This window comes from Parambassis ranga, chromosome 19 (genome assembly GCF_900634625.1).
Source record: "Parambassis ranga chromosome 19, fParRan2.1, whole genome shotgun sequence".
NCBI classification, from domain to species: Eukaryota; Metazoa; Chordata; class Actinopteri; family Ambassidae; genus Parambassis; species Parambassis ranga.
Window position 1 is genome coordinate 293,919 of NC_041039.1, and position 25,271 is coordinate 319,189.

Sequence of the window (25,271 nt, forward strand, 5' to 3'; positions counted from 1 at the left end):
AATACAATACCAAGTTTATACCTTGCCTAAAAATAGTTTAACAACAGCACATGCTACTTGTTTGTCCTCTTTAATTCAAAGATTCAAGATTTAAAATATTTATTGTCATGTGCACAGTAAGGAAACAGGTTTCCCTGTACAATGAAATTCTTACTTTGCATTCCACACTGAATGCAGTGGAAAAATTGAATAATTTAACAAATAGGGAATTAACAAAGAGGGCATTTAATTAAATGCAAAGCAAAGCAAGCAAAATAAACATAAAATATAAACTATAAATAAGTCAAGTAAAGTAAAGCTGTATTCACAATGTATGATGTATGCTCCGTGTTTGGCCTTCTGTCTCTCTCACTATCTACCTCCTTTTTTCCTCCTTGTAAAAATTCTAATTGTAAATGACACTATACAAATAACATAACTGAAATAAACTGAATGACTATAGGTATCATGCCATCTTCCATCATGGGGCTGGTCTGGTCCACAGTGCCTTGAGCATTCTGCAGTAGTTAGTTTGTGGCAAACCACAAAAAGACCCAGAACACAATTGTGCAGATATGTTTAAAAACTTTACTCTGCATTACTTCAAATATTCCACCCTTTTATGTCAATAAAGCAGAGGGAGCTTGTCTGTGAAGCTGACACCAAGATCACACACACACTTCATATCTCTCTTGCTGAAGGCAAAAACTCTTACCTCTCCACACGGCAACCCTCCTCTCATTCCCTTCTCTCCACTGTCAGCCCCACCCCAGCTGCTTCTCAGCCCTCCCACTCACTCTCTTTCCTCCCTCCTCCTCAGAGGACCAGCTCTGTCTCTCTGCATTTGTCTCTTCAGTCAAGGAGAAATTAATTGGAGGAAACAATAGAAGAAAGGGGCTGTTGGAAAACTAAACGAACCAAACTTTACTTTTCTACAATATGCCACAGAAAGGTAAGCTTGCGCTCTCTCTTTTCTTGCTCTTCCTCTCTTTCTCTCACTCTGTCACTCCTCCTCTCTCTCTTTCTCTCTCTCCGTTAAAATGTTACGTTGTTTTACAGAACACGATATGTAAAAAAGAAATGTAGAAAATGACAAATGCAGAAGTGCCGCTGTTTAACTTTAACAACACAACATAATGAGAAAGGAGGAGCATGGATAGTGGCAAATAATAGAGAAAGTTTCCAAAAAGGCCTTCAATGCTGCTCGTATTTAGAATGTGAATTTAAAGTATCGAAACTTGTATCCTTGGAACAAGAACTTTGATAATGTAGCCTATGTGATACACGCAAATGTTACATCCCATTTCACAAGTTATGGTGGGGCTAGCTAAATTTAAAGCTCGTGCTTCCACACATATTGTGTGAATGCTTAAAATTGGCACCTTTCCGTTATCACATCCAACATATATACAAGCCCCGGTTTTTAGACAATCCCGTAGTGGAAGGACCACCGGCCGCACTCCCTGGTCGGAGTGGCGTGCTTGGTTTGTTCTTATAATGCGCAGTGCCCTGGAACCCTACATAGCTAGGGGTTTATACCCCCGCTGTTTCTGCCCCATGGTGATGTAGACTGGTAACCCATTTCTCTAGGAAAAAAGGAAAACCAACTACCAGAAACAAACAAACAGGCTGGAGAAAGATTGTAAAGATTCGGTCTGTCCAGAAAAAAAGAAGCATAGGTGAGTTTGCGCGTCAACCAAGGTTTCTTGTTTTAATGCTTTATTTTCCTGCGGCAAACGCTAGAATTTATTTCGTTTATTTATTGTAATTTGTCCGTAAATTGTGGGTTCTGTTTTCAGCAGGTGGTAACCTATATATATTTACCCAACCACCTCTGCCAAATAGTTTATTATCACAGCACTCATTCTGAGTTTTGCAAATAATCTGAAACTCCAGGTCACCCGAATATCCTCTTCTTACTTAGTTAAAGCCTTTAAGTTCGTAAAAGACTTTCTTATTAATATTACTGGCGGTTAAAACAAGTGTAGAACAAAGACAGCTTTTGATTTCTAATCGTATTACAAACATCCAAAGTAGTCTAAAATAAGTTAGGATAGGATATTTATTCAAACATTTTAATGAAAGCCCGGAGAAAGTACCCGTAAATTTGCCTTGACAAAGACAACCCAAGAAAAAGTATTAATTTGTTTGGTCCAATGTATTATAATACGCGCTGTTTGGACGGAGGTTAAAATCCAGAGCCATCATATACAACGTGATAAAGTTCGTGTAATTTGATTATCTAATCATGTCAGCTGTTAATTAACGTCTCAATTAAATCCGAGCCAATTAAACGCATGATTAGCCAGGCCCAATCAGGCCTAATTCATCTAACGTGAATTTAGAGCATTTCATTTGTTTGTTTGTGTGTCAGGGTGTTACCATATGTTCTGATGGAGACAGGAGGTTTTTTCCGCGCACCAGGGGTCTCTCTCTCTCTCGTTCTCTCTGTGTGTGTGTGTGTGTGTGAAAGGGGGGCTTCAGTTAGATCAGTAACAAGCAATTTAATATGTCACATTACTATTTAGAAATTTGAATAGTTCAACATTCCTGTCCCATTAGAAGATGTACCGAGTTTAGTATGTGTTTTGCGCATTTGTGGTCGCGTTTATGGGACACTGGTATGTTCCGGTGCAGGAAACAGGCTGCCAAAAAATGTAAAATATGTCACAGAAATGTAAGAAAAGATTATAAACATTTTTGAGAGGATTCTCGGATGATTTCGTCTCATATTTTTCTGGCCTGTTTTGTTTCTTCTACTATTTTACACTACACTGTGTTTTTAAATGACCGGTTGTTAAAAAAAAAAAAGACAAAATTGTGTCTGTTATTACAACAACAATAAACACACATTATTATTATTATTATTATGGTGAGACAGATTTTAAAACAGGCCAGCAGCAGCTCCATCCCTCCTTGGGCGCTTTTCGCCTCATATCAGTGGTGCGCTGAAAGCGCCTGAATTAAACTTTTATATTGTCATCAGCCTGTTCAACAGAACTCTTTTATATCAGTTGTACTGGTCAAATTGGGCTCCCCGCCGCGGTTTTGTGTCCCGGGTTTTTAAAGAGCTGCAGCTAACGAGGCAATGACACCAAAATCCTGCGGACACACAAAGGCTGGCGAGTATTTACCGAGCCCAAGTTGCGGCTCCGCTCCTACGGCTCTTTGTCCTCTTTCACAGGGAGAAAAGCACAGAGTTAAAGCGGGAACAAGGTGGCATAGCCGGCCTGTGCATGTTCATTATGCAGGCCGGTAATGATAAGAGCTTCAGACAGAAGCTTTGAAGCCTTTACGTTTCTTAAGTTAACCCGAAAAGGCTTTAGAGCTGTAAAAGAATACCAGTTCCTTCCAGCATAGCCTACTTTCACCTCAACAGATGCTTCAAAATGCTTCTCATTTCTCTGTAAGAGCACATAGTGATGTATTATTCTAATTAATAATATTGTTATCATTATTAATTATTGTTATTATTATTTATGGCATTTCATGTCATTTGATGACATCTGCCTCTGGTTATTTTTGCTTATTGTTAAATTCAATTTCAGACATTTTTGTTTTAAAAAATTGCAGTAAGAAACATTACTGAGAATACTTGGTTGAATGCCAAAACTAAAACTGCTGTATATTTATATAGCGCTGCTTTTTTTTACCTACTCAAAGGTGCACAAAGAGCTTGTCAGCTACCTAGGGTAAAGTGTCTTGTCAACCTTTATCAACCTATACCAAAACCATATATACTAAAACAACAATAGAGGCTGAGCATATAAGCATCATAGCACTTATCCTACTACGGATAAACAGAAAAAAACACCAGCATATGAACATAATAAAGAAATGTGGTGAAAAAGAAAACACAACACACATATTTTATGAAAGGAACCCCAACAAGTGACAGACCTTGTCAAGAAGCACTTTATCAATGGGGATGGGAAAGAGGAGAAATTGAAATTGTGTTGGTCTATGAATATCGTGACCTACTCCTCACCTTATTGACCGCCATTTTATTTTTTCTGACCACCTCTCTTTTTGGGATCCCATGAACATACTTTCATCGTTTGAGCTTAAAATAAGTTGTAAAGGGTAAAGTGATGCCTTTGGCACAACACAAACTAAACTATTGCACAAGTTGTGATTTGCCATTGACAAACAATAAAACAATTAAAAAATCATGTCTTAAGTGTGAGAGTTAGAGTCTATACTCATAGTGTTATGTATATTAGCATATATCAGCATATGAACCAATTACAGAAAGATCTGGCATACAGCTTTTGTATAGCTGTATTGTATTTTCAACCTTTTTATGCCTTTTTGAACAAAAAAGAATCAATTGTTCTTTCTTGTGAGTCCTTTTTGCATGTACTGTACAGAATTACACATTGAAAGATTTCCTCTGTTTTTGTACAGACTACAGAAGTCAACCAAGCTGGGAGACTGGTGTGGCCTCCATGATGCAAAACAGTGAGTTACATCTCAGAGTAGACCATTCACATAAAATGAATGATTTCCTGAAGGACTTTTTGTACATAAGACTAAAAACTAGAATAACTCCAATACCAAGATAGAAGAAGGCTGTCATTCCACTATCATTTTGCAATTTGGTGTAAAATTTCTGATCACATTCTCATTTATGACATTTTAATTTTTCTGGTAGCTGCTGACATACAGGTTTCCCAACAATGAAGTGAAAGATTTGAATTTAAATATAAAACAAAATAAATATCTAAGTAATAAGTAAGTAAGTAAGAAATGTTTCCTGTATCTTAAGTTACCGTAGTGTTTGCTGTGCTGGCACCAGGCTAAAAGGTGTATAGGCTAAAAAGGCTTAAAAAATGAGGTTATTTATATTTTTTATGTTATATTTTCATTCATATTTTAAACTTACTATCAGTTCAACAAAAGGACTGAGTTATTTGATAATGAATATATGCTATCTAAGGAAAATGTTAATATTTGTAAGAGTTAGGCTATGAGAGTTAATAAACACTATTTTTTTTATTAAATAAAAAATCTAATTAGTCATAGCGCTCTCCTCCCTCCACTGACCTGACATGCTAGGTTTATTGGTTTAGATCAGAACTCTTTCACAGCTTTGGCAACAAGCAAGATCAGCCCTCTGCCTCTCTCTTCCTGGTAGTTTAGTGGTTGAAAATTGACTGAAATTTCAAAGAAATTCACAGGATCATGATACACATGAAGTCACACCAACCTATACCACCAAACTGTAATAACGTCATTAGTCCAAGTAAATACCCACACATTCATGGCTGCTTCTAGAGCTGAGAAATAATAATAATTTATCATATTTTTAAATGTAATAAAATACACTCAACAAAAATATAAACGCAACACTTTTGTTTTTGCTCCCATGTTTCATGAGATGGACTTGAAGATCTAAACTTCATTCCAGATACACAATATTACCATTCCTCTCAAACATTGTTCACAAATCTGTCTAAATGTGTGATAGTGAGCATTTCTGCTTTGCTGAGATAATCCATCCCACCTCACAGGTGTGCCACATCAAGATGCTGATCTGACATCATGATTAGTGCACAGGTGTACCTCAAACTGCCCACAATAAAAGGCCACCCTGAAATGTGCAGTTTTGTCTCACAGCAAAATGCCACAGATGCCACAAGCATTGAGGGAGCGTGCAATTGGCATGCTGACAGCAGGAATGTCAACCAGATCTGTTGCTCGTGCATTGAATGTTCATTTCTCCACCATAAGCCGTCTCCAAAGGCGTTTCAGAGAATATGGCAGTACATCCAACCGGCCTCACAACTGCAGACCACGAGTAACCACACCAGCCCAGGACCTCCACATCCAGCAGGTTCACCTCCGAGATCGTCTGAGACCAGCCACTCAGACAGCTGCTGAAACAATTGGTTTGCATAACCAAACAATTTCTGCACAAACTGTCAGAAACCGTCTCAGGGAAGCTCAACTGCATGGTCGTCGTCCTCATCGGGGTCTTAACCTGACTCCAGATCGTCGCCGTAACAGACTTGAGTGGGCAAATGCTCACATTCGATGGCGTCTAGCACGTTGGAGAGGTGTTCTCTTCACGGATGAATCTCGGTTTACATTGTTCAGGGCAGATGGCAGACAGCGTGTGTGGCGTCGTGTGGGTGAGCGCTTTGCTGATCCTGAGGCCCATTGTTGTGCCATACATCCATGAACATCACCTCATGTTTCAGCAAGATAATGCACGGCCCCATGTTGCAAGGATCTGTACACAATTCTTGGAAGCTGAAAATGTCCCAGTTCTTGCATGGCCAGCATACTCACCGGACATGTCACCCATTGAACATGTTTGGGATGTGCTTGACCGGCGTATACGACAGCGTGCACCAGTTCCCACTAATATCCAGCAACTTCGCACAGCCATTGAAGAGGAGTGGACCAACATACCACAGGCCACAATAGACAATCTGATAAACTCTATGCGAAGAAGATGTGTTGCACTGCATGAGGCAAATGGTGGTCACACCAGATACTGACTGGTTCTGAGTCCCCAGACTGCCAATAAAGCAGAAACAAAATGCACATTTCAGGGTGGCCTTTTATTGTGGGCAGTTTAAGGTACACCTGTGCACTAATCATGATGTCAGATCAGCATCTTGATGTGGCACACCTGTGAGGTGGGATGGATTATCTCAGCAAAGCAGAAGTGCTCACTATCACACATTTAGACAGATTTGTGAACAATGTTTGAGAGGAATGGTAATATTGTGTATCTGGAATGAAGTTTAGATCTTCAAGTCCATCTCATGAAACATGGGAGCAAAAACAAAAGTGTTGCGTTTATATTTTTGTTGAGTGTAGAACAAAAAATTAGATGTATTACTGATGTTGTTAGAATTCAACCATCATGATAAACTATGCTTGGTTAAGTCAACACTGTTAAAAAGCTTTTAGGTGGGACCAACACTGAACTCCACTTGACCTCTCCTTTTTAACTGCAGGACGGTGGTGTCAGTAGTGAAGGTGTGTTGATCCACCATGTGTCTGCTTATTTCTTTTTATTGCATCTCAAATCTGGTTTTGGTCCCTTACCACTCTGTCCTTGCCTCACAGCCCGGATGTTACAGATTACAGAGGCATTGGATTAAAGGTCAGCCTCAGTGCTATAATTGTCATCTTCACTTTAATCAAATCTAATTCAGCATAGAAAAAATAGACCAGCTGGAGGAATAAGTGAAGGTGACCACTAATATTCATTTGCTATGATCATTAGTGAATTAAGCAGGTTGCATTAGAAGAAGATTAAAATTGGTTTCATTCAGTCGGCAGTGTCATTCAGAAACATGCACTCATATAAATGAATCAACTCATATAAACAGTTACAAGTTATGAAATACAGTTACAAGTTATGAAATACACATTTATTTACAGTTATATGTCTATATAAACCTGCAAGAAATACAGGTGAGATACAAATGAGCATGCCCCTCAGGACTAAAGAAATTCACCCCTGTAAACTAGTTAACAGTGCCATGGGACTACATGATGGCATGTGAACATGCAAGTGAACCAGTAACTAAAGAAAGGCTACATAGCCATGAAATAGCTTAATGTCCAGAGCAGGGAGGCAGGAGGAAAAGGACATGCCTCAAAACAACAGTTTACTCACACACATTAATTTCCATAGCAACAACCAACACATCACAAAGGTGATCCAAAAGTAAAAGCGTTGTCTTTATAAAGACAAGATTTGTTTTTTTGTTGATTTTTTTTAATTCTCTGAGAGAATCATGCATATGTAGCTGAAAGTACTTTGTAGTTTCTTTTCGACACAAATTATATCCATTAGGCGTTAAAGGCGGTGCTTTACCTGTAGACGAGGCACAGGCCATCTGAGCTAATTGTTTTGTTAAAGAAAGCAGTAATTTGAGATGATCTTAATCGGCAGCCTTTTTCCAATCTTCTATTGCCCAACCTTTGAGTTGTTGTTGGCTGAAAAGAGTGACACTTTTTCCAGTAAGCATACTTATCTACTAAACACAAAAAACCCAGCTGTTTTTCATTTTCAGGAAAATTCAGCTGAAAGGCTCACATTAAGCATTTTCTTTAGGAATGCAAATCAATGTCTGTTTTTTAATCAGCTAATTAAATTTAAACCATAAGCTAGAATTAGCTGGTGGCACGGTTGTGCAGTGGTTAGCACTGTTGCCTCACATCAAGAAGGTTCCTGGTTGGATTGTGACTGTTACTGAGTTTGCACGTTCTCCCTGTGCCTGAATGGGTTTTCTCTGGGCTCTCTGGGTTCCTCCCACATTCTAAAGACGTGCTTGTTGGGTTAATTGGTGACTCTAAACTGCCCATAGGTGTGCGTGTGTGTGTGTGTAAATGGTTGTTTGTCTGTGTGTTGCCCTGTAATGGACTGGTGACCTGGGTGTACCCTGCCTCTCACCTGTAGATAGTTGGGACAGACTTCAGCCCCCTGTGACCCTGCACTGCAGGACAAAGCGGGTTCAGATAATGGATGGATGGAAGCTAGAAATATTATAATCAGGCTTTAAGGCTCATCACAAAACAGAGGCCTGCTAAAAGTAACAAATGACATTAGAATGTCAAACCATAGTAATCGGGAAGTCATTTTGTCTCTAATTTTAAATTAAAGGCTCATATGAAAGGTGACACAAAGAAAGCTTTTTATCATTTAAAGAATACTGACAAAGTAAAACCTTTCCTCTCTCTAAGTAACGCAAAACATTTAGACATGGTTTTATTACAACCATTTCGTTCTACTTATAGTACTTACATTTCTGCACTAACAAGGCAAAAAATCTGCACACCTCAGTGCAATTAGGAGTTTTTCTCTCTTACTACAATGCATGTGCTGTTTCCACATGGGTGCATGAATTCATGTTACAGTGAACAATGAGCTTCTACGGCATTGCTTTTCCCCCCTGCTAAACCTAAACAAGTGTAAGTCTAAGTGTAACCAAAGTAAACAAAGTGTAGGCAATAGTTAAAGACTTTTTTGGGAACATACAGACAGATCATGTTGCCTTGCTGATCATACTATGTGTGTTACAGCAGTAGCAGTCAGTTTGTCTTTACTTTGTTACAGTGGAAGTCAGGCTGACTGTAAATTAGTTGATTTTATGTGAAAGCTATTGAGCTGCTTCCAAGGGCCTTCCATCCTCTCTCTCTCTCTCACCCCCCCCCTCTCACTCTGTGTGTGTGTGTCACACACACAGACAAATTGACTCCATATGTCTGTCTGTTAATTGTGTGTCAGGAGAGGAACGCCTAGGTATGTACCTCTGGGAAATGATACTGTGATTAACATTTCTATGGCGAAACAACAACCCAAAAACACTCTTCTGAGAGTAAGGAGAGTTAGAAGTAATCACACTTAAAGGCATGTCACTTTCTGTATTTTAATTAATCCAAAAATGAGTTTGAGGTATATTCTCTCTGAATCCACAGCATCCAAAATATACAGTAGAGAAGCTTCAATGAGGGGTGGAGATGGTTGTCTCTGTTTTAAACTTATTTATTGAATAACTAAATAAAACAATAAAAGAAACAAGCCATATTCTGGTGCCTGTGTTAGAAACAGTGTTTTAAGTGATTGCCATGTGTGAGGATGGGTGGAAAAGTATTAAGGCTGGGCAGGGCTAGGGGTATCCTGGGGTGTAGCAAGGCTGGTAAATAGTATTGCAATAATCCATCAGAGGTTCATTTACCACCTGGACCTTCCTCTATGCTATGTACATGAGACATAGCATAGGTAAGATAGTCTACTACATTTTATTAGGTCCTGCAGGTAATTGAGCTAGGCCATTAAGAGCCTTGTACAGCTGTGTTCAAAATAACAGCAGTGTGGAGTTCAATCAGGGAGGCCATCCATTTGTGAAAAAACAGGTGTTAAACAGGTGGCCCACAAGGATAAAGGCGGTAAATATTGTACATGCTGGTTGTAGAACATTTCTCCGTGAAAAACTGAAATTGTTGTCCTAGACATTGTTCAGAAGGACAGTGTGTACTTTGATTGTAAAGTTGAAAAAGAAAAACACACAAAAAAATGCAGAAAATGATAGACTCCTTAGCTAAAGCAAGATGGCGCCAGTGTGTTTGGCCCACTCAGCCTTACCTCTGCTGCCCCTCCACCTGCACACAAAGGACGTAAACGCCAGGGAAAATGCAGCGGCAAAACAGTGAAGCTGTAAGAATAGAATAGAATAGAAATTTCACTTTTGCAGCAGTAATGTACGGACACTCAGCATACTAAAAATATACCTAGAAGAAGAAGAAACAGTAGAAACATTATTTACAGCTGCGCACCAAGCACGCCTACTTGGCATGCTCTCCTGGCACTTTTTCTGGGAATTTTAGGTCAGCATGTCATCTTCTTCGAGCCCCACAAACAGCTAATGCGTTGGCTCCAGGCCCTGGCGAGCTAGATTGGTAGCCAACAAAACTTTTATCCTGTAGGGATAAGTAGGGATAAATATGACTGGGTTTTAATAGTAGGGGATTTTAATATCCACATGTGCTGTCTCACCGACTCTTTTTATCTTGTACAGCATGTGTCTGGTCCTACACAAGAAGGGGCGCACTCTTGATATTGTTTTGTTGTTGTATTGTTGAGCTATGGTGTATACCTCTGCCCTGTCACATGGTTAAACCTCATGGCTCATCTAGGCTCTAATTCAGATGTTAAGGCTTTCTCCTCTCATTTTAACTCAACCTGTTCTACTATATACAATTCTGTGGTTCCAAACAAGGCCCTCCAAACACACACCTGATGTTGAGGGACAGTTGGCTGAAATCATTTTTAGATAAGCACCATATTCTTGAGGTTTTCTAGTGTGAGTTTAAACCCGTTCTTTTAGCCACAGGCACTGGTCACTGGGCTTTTTTGGTTCTGTTGGACCTAACAGCGGCCTTTGATACAGTGGACCATCGGATCCACTGGTCTTGCCTGTAACTGGGTGGGCTTCCACGGGGGACTCGTTAAGTCTACCTAACAAATTTTGTGTACATGTTGGAACTGTGGAGTGCCTCTACTTGGCACTTTTCTCCCTGTATATACTTCTGCTTGGCTTTATTCTTAGAAAGCATGGTGTCACATTCCACTTTTATGCTGATGATTGTCAAATCTATCTGCCACTAAAACAGGAAAATGTCTTTAGTGCAAATCAACTTTTAGAGTGCATTGCAGAGATTAAGGCATGGATAGTTCTAAATGTCTCCATACTTACCTGTGTCTCAATGAGAGGACACAACAGGTTAACTTCAACATAAATGCTCTTGTGGGCAAAACTGAGCAGACCCGGACACAGCTTACCGCCCTTCTACCCAGCGAAGTTGTAGATGAAGTCATCAACCTGACAGATAAAAACTGTTATGTGTGGTGTAGGTTATTTTACAGGACCCAGGCGCAGACCAAAATAATGTTCAACAAAAGGAGCTTTAATCAAAGCTAAATAACAAAAACAGTCCAGAGGAGCAGGTAAACGAAAGGAGGGCTACTGGAAACAGTGTCAGACAAAAGGTAAAAAGTACAAAATAAACACAAAAGAATAAACCAAACCAAACCTGAGGATGATCGGGGAAACATGAGGAAACACGGAGGAAGAAGAAGGACGAAGAGGTGGATCACGAGGTGGATCACAAGGGAGTACACACGGGGGTGCACATGGGGAATCACAAGGGAAGAACTGACAAAGACCAAGGGAAGGCACAGGGCTTAAAAAGAGGAGAGACGACACAGGTGAACACAATTAGGGAGGAGCTGATAATCAGGGAGGAGGCTAGAGGAGGAGAGAGGGAAGGACTGAGGAGCAGAGAACAGGAGGGAGGAGGAACAGAAGGAGAGAGGGAAGGACTGAGGAGGAGCAGAGAAAGAGGACAAACACTGAAAACTAAATAACAAAATAAACAATATAATAAAAGACAATGAGCCAAGACCCTGGCTCATGACAGTACCCCCCCCCCCCTCAAGGGACGGCTCCCAGACGTCCCTGAAGGAAAAATACAACAAGAGTCCAAAACTGAGCTGGGAGGGTGGGGGGAGGTCCGGAGGAGGGACCAAAACAAAATTACAAGGCCAGAGTTCAACACAAGGTGACCCAATGGGCAAAAGTTCGGGAAGAAGACAAAGTTCATAAATGGCCAGGGGGCCAAAACAGAGTCAAAAATGGCCAGGGGGCCAAAACAGTCAGGGGTTTGGGACCTTCTGGGTCCTGGCAGCTGCCCAACAGAGGCAAGGAAAAGGGCAAAAGGGCCAGTGGGGCAGAGTCGCGGGCCCTCCAGGGTCCGGTCGGAAGCCCAGCATGGACAGGGGTGAGGACCCTCCGGGGTCCGGGTGGCAGCACAGCAGGGACATGGCTGAGGGCTCTCCGGGGTCCGGGCGGAAGACCACCAGCGATGGAGACGCGGACCCTCCAGGGTCCGGGCGGAAGACCACCAGCGATGAAGGCGAGACGGACCCACCTGGGTCCAGGCTGAAGACCAGCGAGGACGAGACGACAAACCCTCCTGGGTCCGGGATGAAGACCAGCGAGGATGAGATGACGGACCCTCCTGGGTCCGGGCTGAAGACCAGCGAGGAAGGCGAGACGGACCCTCCTGGGTCCGGGCTGAAGACCAGCGGAGACGATGAGGCTGACCCACCAGGGTCAGGGCAGAAGGTCGGCGGAGACGAGGCTGCGGACCCTCCAGGGTCCGGGCAGAACGCCGGCGAGGACGAGACAGAAGACCCTCCAGGGTCCGGGCAGAACGCCGGCGAGGACGAGACAGAAGACCCGCCAGGGTCCAGACTGGAAACCGGCGCTAGAGCAGAAGACCCTCCAGGGTCCAGACTGGAGACCGGCGCTGGAGCAGAAGACCCTCCAGGGTCCAGACTGGAAGCCAGAGCCGAAGACGAGGCAGAAGACCCTCCAGGGTCCAGACTGGAAGCCAGAACCGAAGACGAGGCAGAAGACCCTCCAGGGTCCGGACTGGAAGCCAGAGCCGAAGACGAGGCAGAAGACCCTCCAGGGTCCGGACAGGAAGCCAGAACCGAAGACGAGGCAGAAGACCCTCCAGGGTCCAGACTGGAAGCCAGAGCCGAAGACGAGGCAGAAGACCCTCCAGGGTCCAGACAGGAAGCCAGAACCAAAGACGAGGCAGAAGACCCTCCAGGGTCCAGACTGGAAGCCAGAGCCGAAGACGAGGCAAAAGACCCTCCAGGGTCCAGACTGGAAACCAGAGCCGGGGACCCTCCGGGGTCCGGACAGGAAACCAGAGCCGGGGACCCTCCGGGGTCCGGACAGGAAACCAGAGCCGGGGACCCTCCGGGGTCCGGACAGGAAACCAGAGCCGGGGACCCTCCGGGGTCCGGACAGGAAGCCAAGGCAGAGGACCCTCCGGGGTCCGGACAGGAAGCCAGAGCAGGGGACCCTCCAGGGTCCCGACAGGAAACCAGAGCAGGGGACCCTCCAGGGTCAGGGCTGGAAGCCAGAGTTGGGGGTTCCCCAGTGACTGGACCAGTCGCTGGGGCTAAGAGTCCTTCTGGGTCAGGGCGTGGACCCAGATCCGATGACCCTCCAAGGTCAAGGCTGGATGCACCCCCAGCATCCAGACAGGTGACCTCCAGTGTCTCTGCCACCCCTGTCTTGGCAGGAAGTCCTCTGCGGGGGGCACTGGAGGTCTCTGTGGCAGGTGGCGTCGTCTGGAGCCCGCCCTCTGGCCGAGACGGGGGAAGCGACGCCGTCTGGAGCCCGCCCTCTGGCCGAGACGGGGGAAGCGACGCCGTCTGGAGCCCGCCCTCTGGCCGAGACGGGGGAAGCGACGCCGTCTGGAGCCCGCCCTCTGGCCGAGACGGGGGAAGCGACACCGTCTGGAGCCCGCCCTCTGGCCGAGACGGGCGGAGCGACGTCGTCTGGAGCACTCCCTCTGACGGAGCGGGGAGGAGCAGCGCCGTCTGGAATCCGCCCTCTGACAGAGCAGGGAGGAGCGAGGGGAGGAGCGGGGCCGTCTGGAATCCGCCCTCTGACGGAGCGGGGAGGAGCGACGTCGTCTGGAGTCCGCCCTCTGACGGAGCGGGGAGGAGCGACGTCGTCTGGAGTCCGCCCTCTGACGGAGCGGGGAGGAGCGACGTCGTCTGGAGTCCGCCCTCTGACGGAGCGGGGAGGAGCGACGTCGTCTGGAGTCCGCCCTCTGACGGAGCGGGGAGGAGCTCTGACGGAGCGGGGAGGAGCTCTGACGGAGCGGGAAGGAGCGACGTTGTCTGGAGTCCGCCCTCAGACGGAGCGGGGAGGAGCGACGTCGTCTGGAGTCCGCCGTCTGACGGAGGGGGAAGACCTGCCCCCCTGGATTGAACGGAGCCATCGGCCGGAGTGGGCTTGCTGAGGAGGAGGAGAGCTGGCAGAGGCGATCCACCAGCTGGGTCAGGCAGGGGGTGAGCAGCTGGAGGGGTAGATCCAGCACGTCGTCGGCGTTGACGATGCCGGCGTAGCACCCACTCCTCTGAAGATCCCCCTACTCGTCTGAGGACAGAGGCGGTGAAACCAGCTGGCCATGCCAGTTCGTCCCCAGGTCCAAATAAGATGGATTTGAATACAGGTAATTGCCACGGCATAACCTCTAGATATTCATCAATGAGGGTGATGACGAACCGTTTGCGCTCCTCCACCGTATCCAGAAGACTTAACAAGTCCCGTCTAAACTGGCGAGATTTGCTGCCTGGGAGGGGGGCTGGTAAAGTGTCAAAAGAAACCAGGAGAGACAAAACATGCTGCCTGTCGTTCTCAAACCCCTCCCAGGCACTAATGTAGGCTGCTGGGTCCATCATGGTCAGTTCTTCTGTTATGTGTGGTGTAGGTTATTTTACAGGACCCAGGCGCAGACCAAAATAATGTTCAACAAAAGGAGCTTTAATCAAAGCTAAATAACAAAAACAGTCCAGAGGAGCAGGTAAACGAAAGGAGGGCTACTGGAAACAGTGTCAGACAAAAGGTAAAAAGTACAAAATAAACAAAAGAATAAACCAAACCAAACCTGAGGATGATCGGGGAAACATGAGGAAACACGGAGGAAGAAGAAGGACGAAGAGGTGGATCAAGAGGTGGATCACGAGGTGGATCACAAGGGAGTACACACGGGGGTGCACACGGGGAATCACAAAGGAAGAACTGACAAAGACCAAGGGAAGGCACAGGGCTTAAAAAAAAAGAGGAGAGACGACACAGGTGAACACAATTAGGGAGGAGCTGATAATCAGGGAGGAGGCTAGAGGAGGAGAGAGGGAAGGACTGAGGAGCAGAGAACAGGAGGGAGGAGGAACAGAAGGAGAGAGGGAAGGACTGAGGAGGAGCAGAGAAAGAGGACAAACACTGAAAACTAAATAACAAAATAAACAATATAATAAAAGACAATGAGCCAAGACCCTGGCTCATGACAAAAACGGCAACTGTCTGTAAAAGGAACCACTCCCACCCACTGGTTTAGATATGTGGATGACACCTGGGTCAAAATCAAGACCCATGAGGTGGGTCAATGCAGCGGACAACAACATCAAGTTCACTCACAGGAGGACACAGGAGGACACCAGGGACAACAATCTGGCCTTCTTGGTCTGCACAGTACACATTGAGGAGGACAGAAGCCTCAATGTGGAGGTTTACAGGAAACCCACCCATAGGGACTGCTGTTTGATTCACACCACCCACTGGAACATAAGCTGGGAGTTATCAGGACCCTGCAGCACAGAACACAAACTGTACTAACCAGCTCAGAGGGGAAGAAGAAGGAGCAACACTACATCAGGAAGGCCCTGCAAACATGTGGCTACCCCAAGTGGGTACTCATCAAAGCCACAAAAACAACACACACTAACAGGAAGGCCAACAACCAACGAAGAAAGAATATTGCAATCCCATATGTGTCAGGAGTATGACAGAAACTCCGTAGGATATTTAACAACCATGACATCCCAGTCCATTTAAAACCGATGACAACTCTGAGACAGAAACTAGTTCACCTGAAGGACAAAACTCCCAGGGATAAACACAGCAATGTCATATATGCAGTCCAATGCAGTGAGGAATGCTCTGATCTGTACATTGGGGAAACTAAACAACCACTCCACAGAAGAATGGCTCAGCACAGGAGAGCCACCTCAGGACAAGACTCAACTGTTCACCTCTAACTCAAGAGAAAGGATACTTCTTTGAGGACAACAATGTTGACATCCTAGACAGAGAGGACCGATGGTTTGAAAGGGAGTCAAGGAAGCCATCTATGTTAAGCTGGAAAAACCTACCCTTAACAGAGGTGGTGGTCTCAGACATCATCTTTCTACCACATACAATGCAGTGCTTCCTTCCATTCCCAGGATTCCAAGTCACATGCTCACAGCAAGAACTGTCAACCTGTCCCACCACCACAGCCCCCCTGTAGTCTCATAGTCGTTAGCCAGTTGTTAGACACCCCAGTCAGTCAGGCCAACACAGGTAGTTACGGAGACATTCAGTGCTTGTTTGTAAGTTTCACCCAGACCCACCCACTGAGGTCCTCCACCACATATAAATCATGTTTCCCCACCAAACAGTTAGAACTGATGAAACTACGTGGAGCAGTAGAGAAACGTCTTCAAGAAAACACTACAAGTCCAGATGCCTTGTTTCAACCTTCTGAATGAACATGACCTGGATGACTGAGAATCTTCATCAACATGAATCAAAATACTTAAAGAGGTCATGTTGTGTTATGCCAAGAGGAAATGCCCTTGAAATCAGAATCAGAAATACTTTATTATATTCCAAGGGGTTATGTAAATTGCTTGCATTCCAGATGATCCATGCATGATCAAACATAATATTGTTAAAATTAAGTTGCTGCTCAGCAAGTGACAAACTGATGCAGTGATTGTCCTAAGGGGTGCCCAAACTTTTGCATAACACTATTTATAGCATGGATCAACTATGTGCGTGTGCATGTGAGCAATGCACAGTTCCTCAGGCTTCATAGATAAGTAATTGGGTGTCATTAATTGGGTGGTATAGCAATGAAAATGATGGAAATCTTTTTAAATAATATTTCCCAGAAGAACCATTTAGAGGGTGAACAGGATTCATTTGTGTCATAACAATTGAATTTCTTTAACATGTGCGTTTTTTCTGTGTAGCAGTCAGTAATATGATGACCTATACAACAACACATATTAGTGGCAGACATTTTCCATTATAATAACTGAATGAAGCACATACTACTGATTTGTCTGTGTGTGTGTGTTTGTGTGTGCTGGCTGCATGATTTATTAATGCACGCTTGAGAGGTTTATAAACCTGCAACATGGTTTTCCCCACGGAGCAATTAATAAGCAATGGACAATTGATAAAGTATAAATCTCCACTTAAGCTGTGAAATCCCAGCACAAAGGCTGCTGTTTGTAATATTTATATTAAAATATTATTATTAAAACAAAGAAATGGGGTTATAATTTAACAACAGGCATTTTTCTGTATAGCAACAAAACATTCAAATTCTAAAACCTTAAGGAACATCCCCACCAATCGAAATGGCCACAAATTGTAAAATGTAAGCTTTTCTTTCTAGAAGCAGGTGCCATTTACCTTAGTTCACTCCAACTCAGAGGACTATCTGCACACACTGTAACTAATTTGTTTTTATTTTTTTGTTCTAAATGATACATTATATTGAAAACAATAAAAACAGTTGACCCATGTAGAAGCAGTTTTTGTAATAGTTCCTTGTGGCAATTCTGTGGGAGGTGCTCCAGGAGTACGGGGTCCGAGGGTCCGGGGTACGGTGCTCTCTGCTAAGGACTGTCCGGTCCCTGACTGGAGCAGGAGTTTTGTTTGCATTGCTGGCAGTGAGTCACACCTCTTCTAGGTGCACGTTGGACACCGGCAGGGCTGCCCTTTGTCTTCGGTTCTGTTCATAATTTTTATGGACAGAATTTCTAGGCACAGTGAGGGGCCACAGGGGGTCTGGTTTGGATTCCGTCTTTTTGCGGATGACCTTTTCCTGTCAGGTTCATCGAACCAGAACCTTTAGTGTGCACTGGGATGGTTTTCAGCCAAGTGTGAGGGGATGAGAATCAGAAACTCAAAGTCTGAGGCCATGGTTCTCGATTGGAATAACATGGCCCTTGTCCTCTCTTGGTGGGAGGAGAGCTCCTGCCCCAAGTGGAGGAGTTTGTGTATCTCAGGTTCTCATTTACAAGTGAGGAAAAGATGAAGTGGGAGATTTACAGGCTGTAGTGGTGAAGAAGGGGCTGAGCCGAAAGGCGAAGCTCTTGATTTACCGGTCAATCTATGTTCCTACTCTCACCTATGGTCACGAGCTTTGGGTAGTGACTGAAAGAATGAGATCGTGAATACAAGCAATGAGTTTCCTTCAAAGAGTGGCTGGGTGCAGAAATGGGGTGAGGAGCTTGGTCACCCGAGAGGAGCTTGGAGTAGAGCCGCTGCTCCTTCACATCGAGAGGTGTCAGCTGAGGAGACTCGGGCATCTGTTTAGGATGCCTCCTGGACCCCTCCCTAGGGAGGTGTTCTGGGCATGTCCCACTAGGACTGTGCATGTCAATTTACGCACAGTCTTTGTAGTTTTAAACCGAAACCTAATGACAGAAGAATACCCTCACCTTATCTAAGCTGTGCTTTGTTTAGTTTAGTGCTACTTAGATTTTATCTTTATTTTTATCTTTATCATACTAATTTAATTTAGTGTGACACAGCTGTTCTACCTGTTGTGTGTTCCGCTGCTACTGCTTTGTCATTTTGCACTTCCTGCAGGGGGCATTTAATTGCCCCCTGGGGACAAAAAGTTTTTTTTTTTGGAATGGTGCAAGAGCCCTATTGAAACCCTTAGGATTATGATTAGGGCCCGAGCACCTAATGGTGCAAGAGCCCTATTGAAACCCTTAGGATTATTAGGGCCCGAGCACCGAATGGTGCAAGAGCCCTATTGAAACCCTTAGGATTATTATTAGGGCCCAAGCACCGAATGGTGCAAGAGCCCTATTGAAACCCTTAGGATTATTATTAGGGCCCGAGCACCGAATGGTGCAAGAGCCCTATTGAAACCCTTAGGATTATTATTTTTTAGGGCCCGAGCACCGAATAGTGCAAGAGCCCTATTGAAACCCTTAGGATTATTAGGGCCCGAGCACCGAATGGTGCAAGAGCCCTATTGAAACCCTTAGGATTATTATTTATTTATTTATTAGGGCCCGAGCACTGAATGGTGCAAGAGCCCTATTGAAACCCTTAGGATTATTAGGGCCCGAGCACCGAATGGTGCAAGAGCCCTATTGAAACCCTTAGGATTATTATTAGGGCCCGAGCACCGAATGGTGCAAGAGCCCTATTGACACTCTTAGGATTATTATTTTTTTTTTTTTTTTTAGGGCCCGAGCACCGAATGGTGCAAGAGCCCTATTGAAACCCTTGGGATTATTATTAGGGCCCGAGCACCGAATGGTGCAAGAGCCCTATTGAAACCCTTAGGATTATTATTTTTCATTTTTAGGGCCCGAGCACCGAATGGTGCAAGAGCCCTATTGAAACCCTTAGGATTATTAGGGCCCGAGCACCGAATGGTGCAAGAGCCCTATTGAAACCCTTAGGATTATTATTAGGGCCCGAGCACCGAATGGTGCAAGAGCCCTATTGAAACCCTTAGGATTATTATTAGGGCCCGAGCACCGAATGGTGCAAGAGCCCTATTGAAACCCTTAGGATTATTATTAGGGCCCGAGCACCGAATGGTGCAAGAGCCCTATTGAAACCCTTAGGATTATTATTTTTTTTTTTTTTTTTCTTTCCCCCCCTTAGATCGCATTTTTGGGGGCCTTAACATGCCCAAAAACTCACCAAACTTGGTAGAAAAATTCATTCGCCCTAAAAATTTTGAAATTTGCTGACGTTTGAAACGCACATAGGAAAATGACTCTATAGCGCCCCCAACGCGTAGCCCCTCTGGCCAGTTTGACACAGGATTATGAAAATTAGCACACATATGTATCACCTCAAGACGCACAAAAAAGTCTCTTGGACCCCCCCTCCAAACCCAACAGGAAGTCCGCCATTTTACCTTTTGTGGCCATTTTTGGCGATGTGTGACCCTGCTGCAAAACTTTTCACGCCTCGCATACTTTATGGGATTGAGCTGAAAGTCACCGTGTCCACTCAGGACACCATAGGGAATAGACGCATTCCAAAACTCTTACAAAAGTCTGACGGTGTGGCCGGGGCGTGGCCTCAAAGTTTGACCATTTCAGAGGAAACAGGAAGTCTCTATAACTTCTTCGTTTTCTGTCCGATCTGTACGAAATGTCACATGTATGATCAGAGTCTGACCCTAAACACATCTATACAACAATATTGAGGCTTTGACAGAGCGCCACCTACTGGCTACACAAAATGTTGTGTTTTCATAGGTTTTTCTGCCTGCCCCTGTGGCCCGTTTTGAGTAGGGTCATGAAAATTGGCACACGTGTGTATCACCCCAAGATGCACAAAAAAGTCTCTTGGACCCCCCCTCCAAACCCAACAGGAAGTCCGCCATTTTGAAATTTCTGTTAATTTTTGGCGATTTGTGACCCTCCTACAAAACTTTTCACGCCTCGCATACTTCATCCAAATGAGCTAAAACTCACTGTGTCCACTCAGGACACCATAGGGAATAGACGCATTCCAAAACTCTTACAAAAGTCTGACGGTGTGGCGGGGGTGTGGCCTCAAAGTTGACCATTCGCCATTACAAAGGAACTCACTGTATTTATTGCCCTAATGCATAGCCCCGCTGGCCAGTTTGACACAGGATCATGAAAATTGGCACACATGTGTATCACCCCAAGACGCACAAAAAAGTCTCTTGGACCCCCCCTCCAAACCCAACAGGAAGTCTGCCATTTTGACTTTTGTGGCCATTTTTTGCCTATTTCTGACCCTGCTTCAAAACTTTTCACGCATCGCAAACTTCATGCAATTGAGCTGAAATTCACTGTGTCCACTCAGGACACCATAGGGAATAGACGCATTCCAAAACTCTTTCAAAAGTATTACCGTGTGGCAGGGGAGTGGCCTCAAAGTTGACCATTCGCCATTACAAAGGAACTCGCTGTGTTTTATGCAGTAATACCCATATACTTTATGCAATGTGGACAAAATCTTACAGTACTGCTATGGACCCGGGTCTGAACAGATATATATGCTAATAGGATGATTCGGTCATAGCGCCACCTACTGGTAGCAGGAAAGTTTGGTTGTAAACGTGTTCGTTGTATATCTGTGGAAATGAGAGGAGGAGAGCATAGGACAGGAGAGTATAGGAGACGAGAGCATGGGAGAGAAGACTGCGATGGCCCCGCGGATCGCAAGGCGCGCGAGGGCCCGCAATGCTGCTTGCAGCTTTAATTAGGGCCCGAGCACCGAATGGTGCAAGAGCCCTATTGAAACCCTTAGGATTATTATTTTTAGGGCCCGAGCACCGAATGGTGCAAGAGCCCTCTTGAAACCCTTAGGATTATTATTTTTTTTTTTTTTTTTTTTTTTTTTTTTTTTTTTTTTTTTTTTTTTTTCCCCCTCCGAGATCGCATTTTTGGAGGCCTTAACATGCCCAAAAACTCACCAAACTTGGTAGAAAAATTCATTCGCCCGAAAAATTTTGAAATTTGCTGACTTTTGAAAAGCACATATAAAAATGGCTCTATAGCGCCCCCAACGCGTAGCCCCTCTGGCCGGTTTGACACAGGAGTATGAAAATTGGCACACATATGTATCACCTCAAGACGCACAAAAAAGTCTCTTGGACCCCCCCTCCAAACCCAACAGGAAGTCCGCCATTTGAAGGTTTGTGGCCATTTTTGGCGATGTGTGACCCTGCTGCCAAACTTTTCACGCCTCGCATACTTCAACGGATTGAGCTGAAATTCGCCGTGTCCACTCAGGACACCATAGGGAATAGACGCATTCCAAAACTCTTACAAAAGTCTTACGGTGTGGCCGGGGCGTGGCCTCAAAGTTTGACCATTTCTGAGGACACAGAAAGTCTCTATAACTTCTTCGTTTTCTGTCCGATCTGTACGAAATGTCACATGTATGATCAGAGTCTGACCCTAAACACATCTATACAACAATATTGAGGCTTTGACAGAGCGCCACCTACTGGCTACACAAAATGTTGTGTTTTCATAGGTTTTTCTGCCTGCCCCCCTGGCCTGTTTTGAGTAGGGTCATGAAAATTGGTACACATGTGTATCACCCCAAGATGCACAAAAAAGTCTCTTGGACCCCCCCTCCAAACCCAACAGGAAGTCCGCAATTTTGAAATTTCTGTTAATTTTTGGCGATTTGTGACCCTCCTACAAAACTTTTCACGCCTCGCATACTTCCTCCAAATGAGCTAAAACTCACTGTGTCCACTCAGGACACCATAGGGAATAGACGCATTCAAAAACTCTTACAAAAGTCTGACGGTGTGGCGGGGGCGTGGCCTCAAACTTGACCATTCGCCATTACAAAGGAACTCACTGTATTTATTGCCCTAATGCGTAGCCCCGCTGGCCAGTTTGACACAGGATCATGAAAATTAGCACACATGTGTATCACCCCAAGACGCACAAAAAAGTCTCTTGGACCCCCCCTCCAAACCCAACAGGAAGTCCACCATTTTGACTTTTGTGGCCATTTTTTGCCTATTTGTGACCCTGCTTCAAAACTTTTCACGCCTCACATACTTCATGCAATTGAGCTGAAATTCACTGTGTCCACTCAGGACACCATAGGGAATAGACGCATTCCAAAACTCTTTCAAAAGTATTACCGTGTGGCGGGGGAGTGGCCTCAAAGTTGACCATTCGCCATTACAAAGGAACTTGCTGTGTTTTATGCAGTACTACCCATATACTTTATGCAATGTGGACAAAATCTTACAGTACTGCCATGGAGCCGAGTCTAAACAGATATATATGCTAATAGGATGATACGGTCATAGCGCCACCTACTGGTAGCAGGAAAGTTTGGTTGTAAACATGTGTTTGTTGTATATCTGTGGAAATGAGAGGAGGAGAGCATAGCACAGGAGAATATAGGAGACGCGAGCATAGGAGAGAAGACTGCGATGACCCCACGGATCGCAAGGTGCGCGAGGGCCCGCAATGCTGCTTGCAGCTTTAATTAGGGCCCGAGCACCGAATGGTGCAAGAGCCCTATTGAAACCCTTAGGATTATTTTTTTTTTTTTTCTTTCCCCCCCTTAGATCGCATTTTTGGGGGCCTTAACATGCCCAAAAACTCACCAAACTCGGTAAAAAAATTCATTCGCCCTAAAAATTTTGAAATTTGCTAACTTTTGAAACGCACATAGAAAAATGGCTCTATAGCGCCCCCAACGTGTAGCCCCTCTGGCCGGTTTGACACAGGATTATGAAAATTGGCACACATATGTATCACCTCAAGACGCACAAAAAAGTCTCTTGGACCCCCCCTCCAAACCCAACAGGAAGTCCGCCATTTGAAGGTTTGTGGCCATTTTTGGCGATGTGTGACCCTGCTGCCAAACTTTTCACGCCTCGCATACTTCATAGAATTGAGCTGAAATTCACCGTGTCCACTCAGGACACCATAGGGGATAGACGCATTCCAAAACTCTTACAAAAGTCTGACGGTGTGGCCGGGGCGTGGCCTCAAAGTTTGACCATTTCTGAGGACACAGAAAGTCTCTATAACTTCTTCGTTTTCTGTCCGATCTGTACGAAATGTCACATGTATGATCAGAGTCTGACCCTAAACACATCTATACAACAATATTGAGGCTTTGACAGAGCGCCACCTACTGGCTACACAAAATGTTGTGTTTTCATAGGTTTTTCTGCCTGCCCCTGTGGCCTGTTTTGAGTAGGGTCACGAAAATTGGCACACATGTTTATCACCACAAGATGCACAAAAAAGTCTCTTGGACCCCCCCTCCAAACCCAACAGGAAGTCCGCCATTTTGAAATTTCTGTTAATTTTTGGCGATTTGTGACCCTGCTGCAAAACTTTTCACGCCTCGCATACTTCATCTAATCAAGCTGAAAATCACTGTGTCCACTCAGGACACGATACAGAATAGACGCATTCCAAAACTCTTACAAAAGTCTGACGGTGTGGTGGGGGTGTGGCCTCAAAGTTGACCATTCGCCATTACAAAGGAACTCCCTGTATTTTTTGCCCTAATGCGTAGCCCCGCTGGCCAGTTTGACACAGGATCATGAAAATTAGCACACATGTGTATCACCCCAAGATGCACAAAAAAGTCTCTTGGACCCCCCCTCCAAACCCAACAGGAAGTCCGCCATTTTGACTTTTGTGGCCATTTTGTGCCTATTTGTGACCCTGCTTCAAAACTTTTCACGCCTCACATACTTCATGCAATTGAGCTGAAATTTACTGTGTCCACTCAGGACACCATAGGGAATAGACACATTCCAACACTCTTTCAAAAGTATTACCGTGTGGCGGGGGAGTGGCCTCAAAGTTGACCATTCGCCATTACAAAGGAACTCGCTGTGTTTTATGCAGTACTACCCATATACTTTATGCAATGTGGACAAAATCTTACACTACTGCTATGGACCCGAGTCTGAACAATTATATATGCTAATAGGATGATACGGTCATAGCGCCACCTACTGGTAGCAGGAAAGTTTGGTTGTAAACATGTGTTCATTTTATATCTGTGGAAATGAGAGGAGGAGAGCATAGGACAGGAGAGTATAGGAGACAAGAGCATAGGAGAGAAGACAGCGATAGCCCCGCGGATCGCAAGGTGCGCGAGGGCCCGCAATGCTGCTTGCAGCTTTAATTTTTTTTTTTTTTTTTTTTTTTTTTTCCCCCTCCGAGATCGCATTTTTGGAGGCCTTAACATGCCCAAAAACTCACCAAACTTGGTAGAAAAATTGATTCGCCCGAAAAATTTTGAAATTTGCTGACTTTTGAAATGCACATATTAAAATGGCTCTATAGCGCCCCCAACGCGTAGCCCCTCTGGCCGGTTTGACACAGGATTATGAAAATTGGCACACATATGTATCACCTCAAGACGCACAAAAAAGTCTCTTGGACCCCCCCTCCAAACCCAACAGGAAGTCCGCCATTTGAAGGTTTGTGGCCATTTTTGGCGATGTGTGACCCTGCTGCCAAACTTTTCACGCCTCGCATACTTCAACGGATTGAGCTGAAATTCGCCGTGTCCACTCAGGACACCATAGGGAATAGACGCATTCCAAAACTCTTACAAAAGTCTGACGGTGTGGCCGGGGCGTGGCCTCAAAGTTTG

The 25,271-nt window shown here is 44.7% G+C and overlaps 1 protein-coding gene across 1 annotated transcript in view; it reads left to right on the forward strand.

Moving 5' to 3' along the window:
- Nucleotides 1-809: 809 nt before the first annotated feature.
- The window catches only part of LOC114451868 (paired box protein Pax-6-like), a 56,776-nt gene continuing 32,314 nt past the window's right edge, over nucleotides 810-25,271 (forward strand). Inside the window, exons 1-2 of the mRNA XM_028430817.1 lie at nucleotides 810-931; nucleotides 4,387-4,440. Of these exons, the coding sequence (XP_028286618.1) occupies nucleotides 919-931; nucleotides 4,387-4,440 (67 nt within the window). The 5' untranslated portion in view covers nucleotides 810-918. The remainder of the gene's footprint in view (nucleotides 932-4,386; nucleotides 4,441-25,271) is intronic.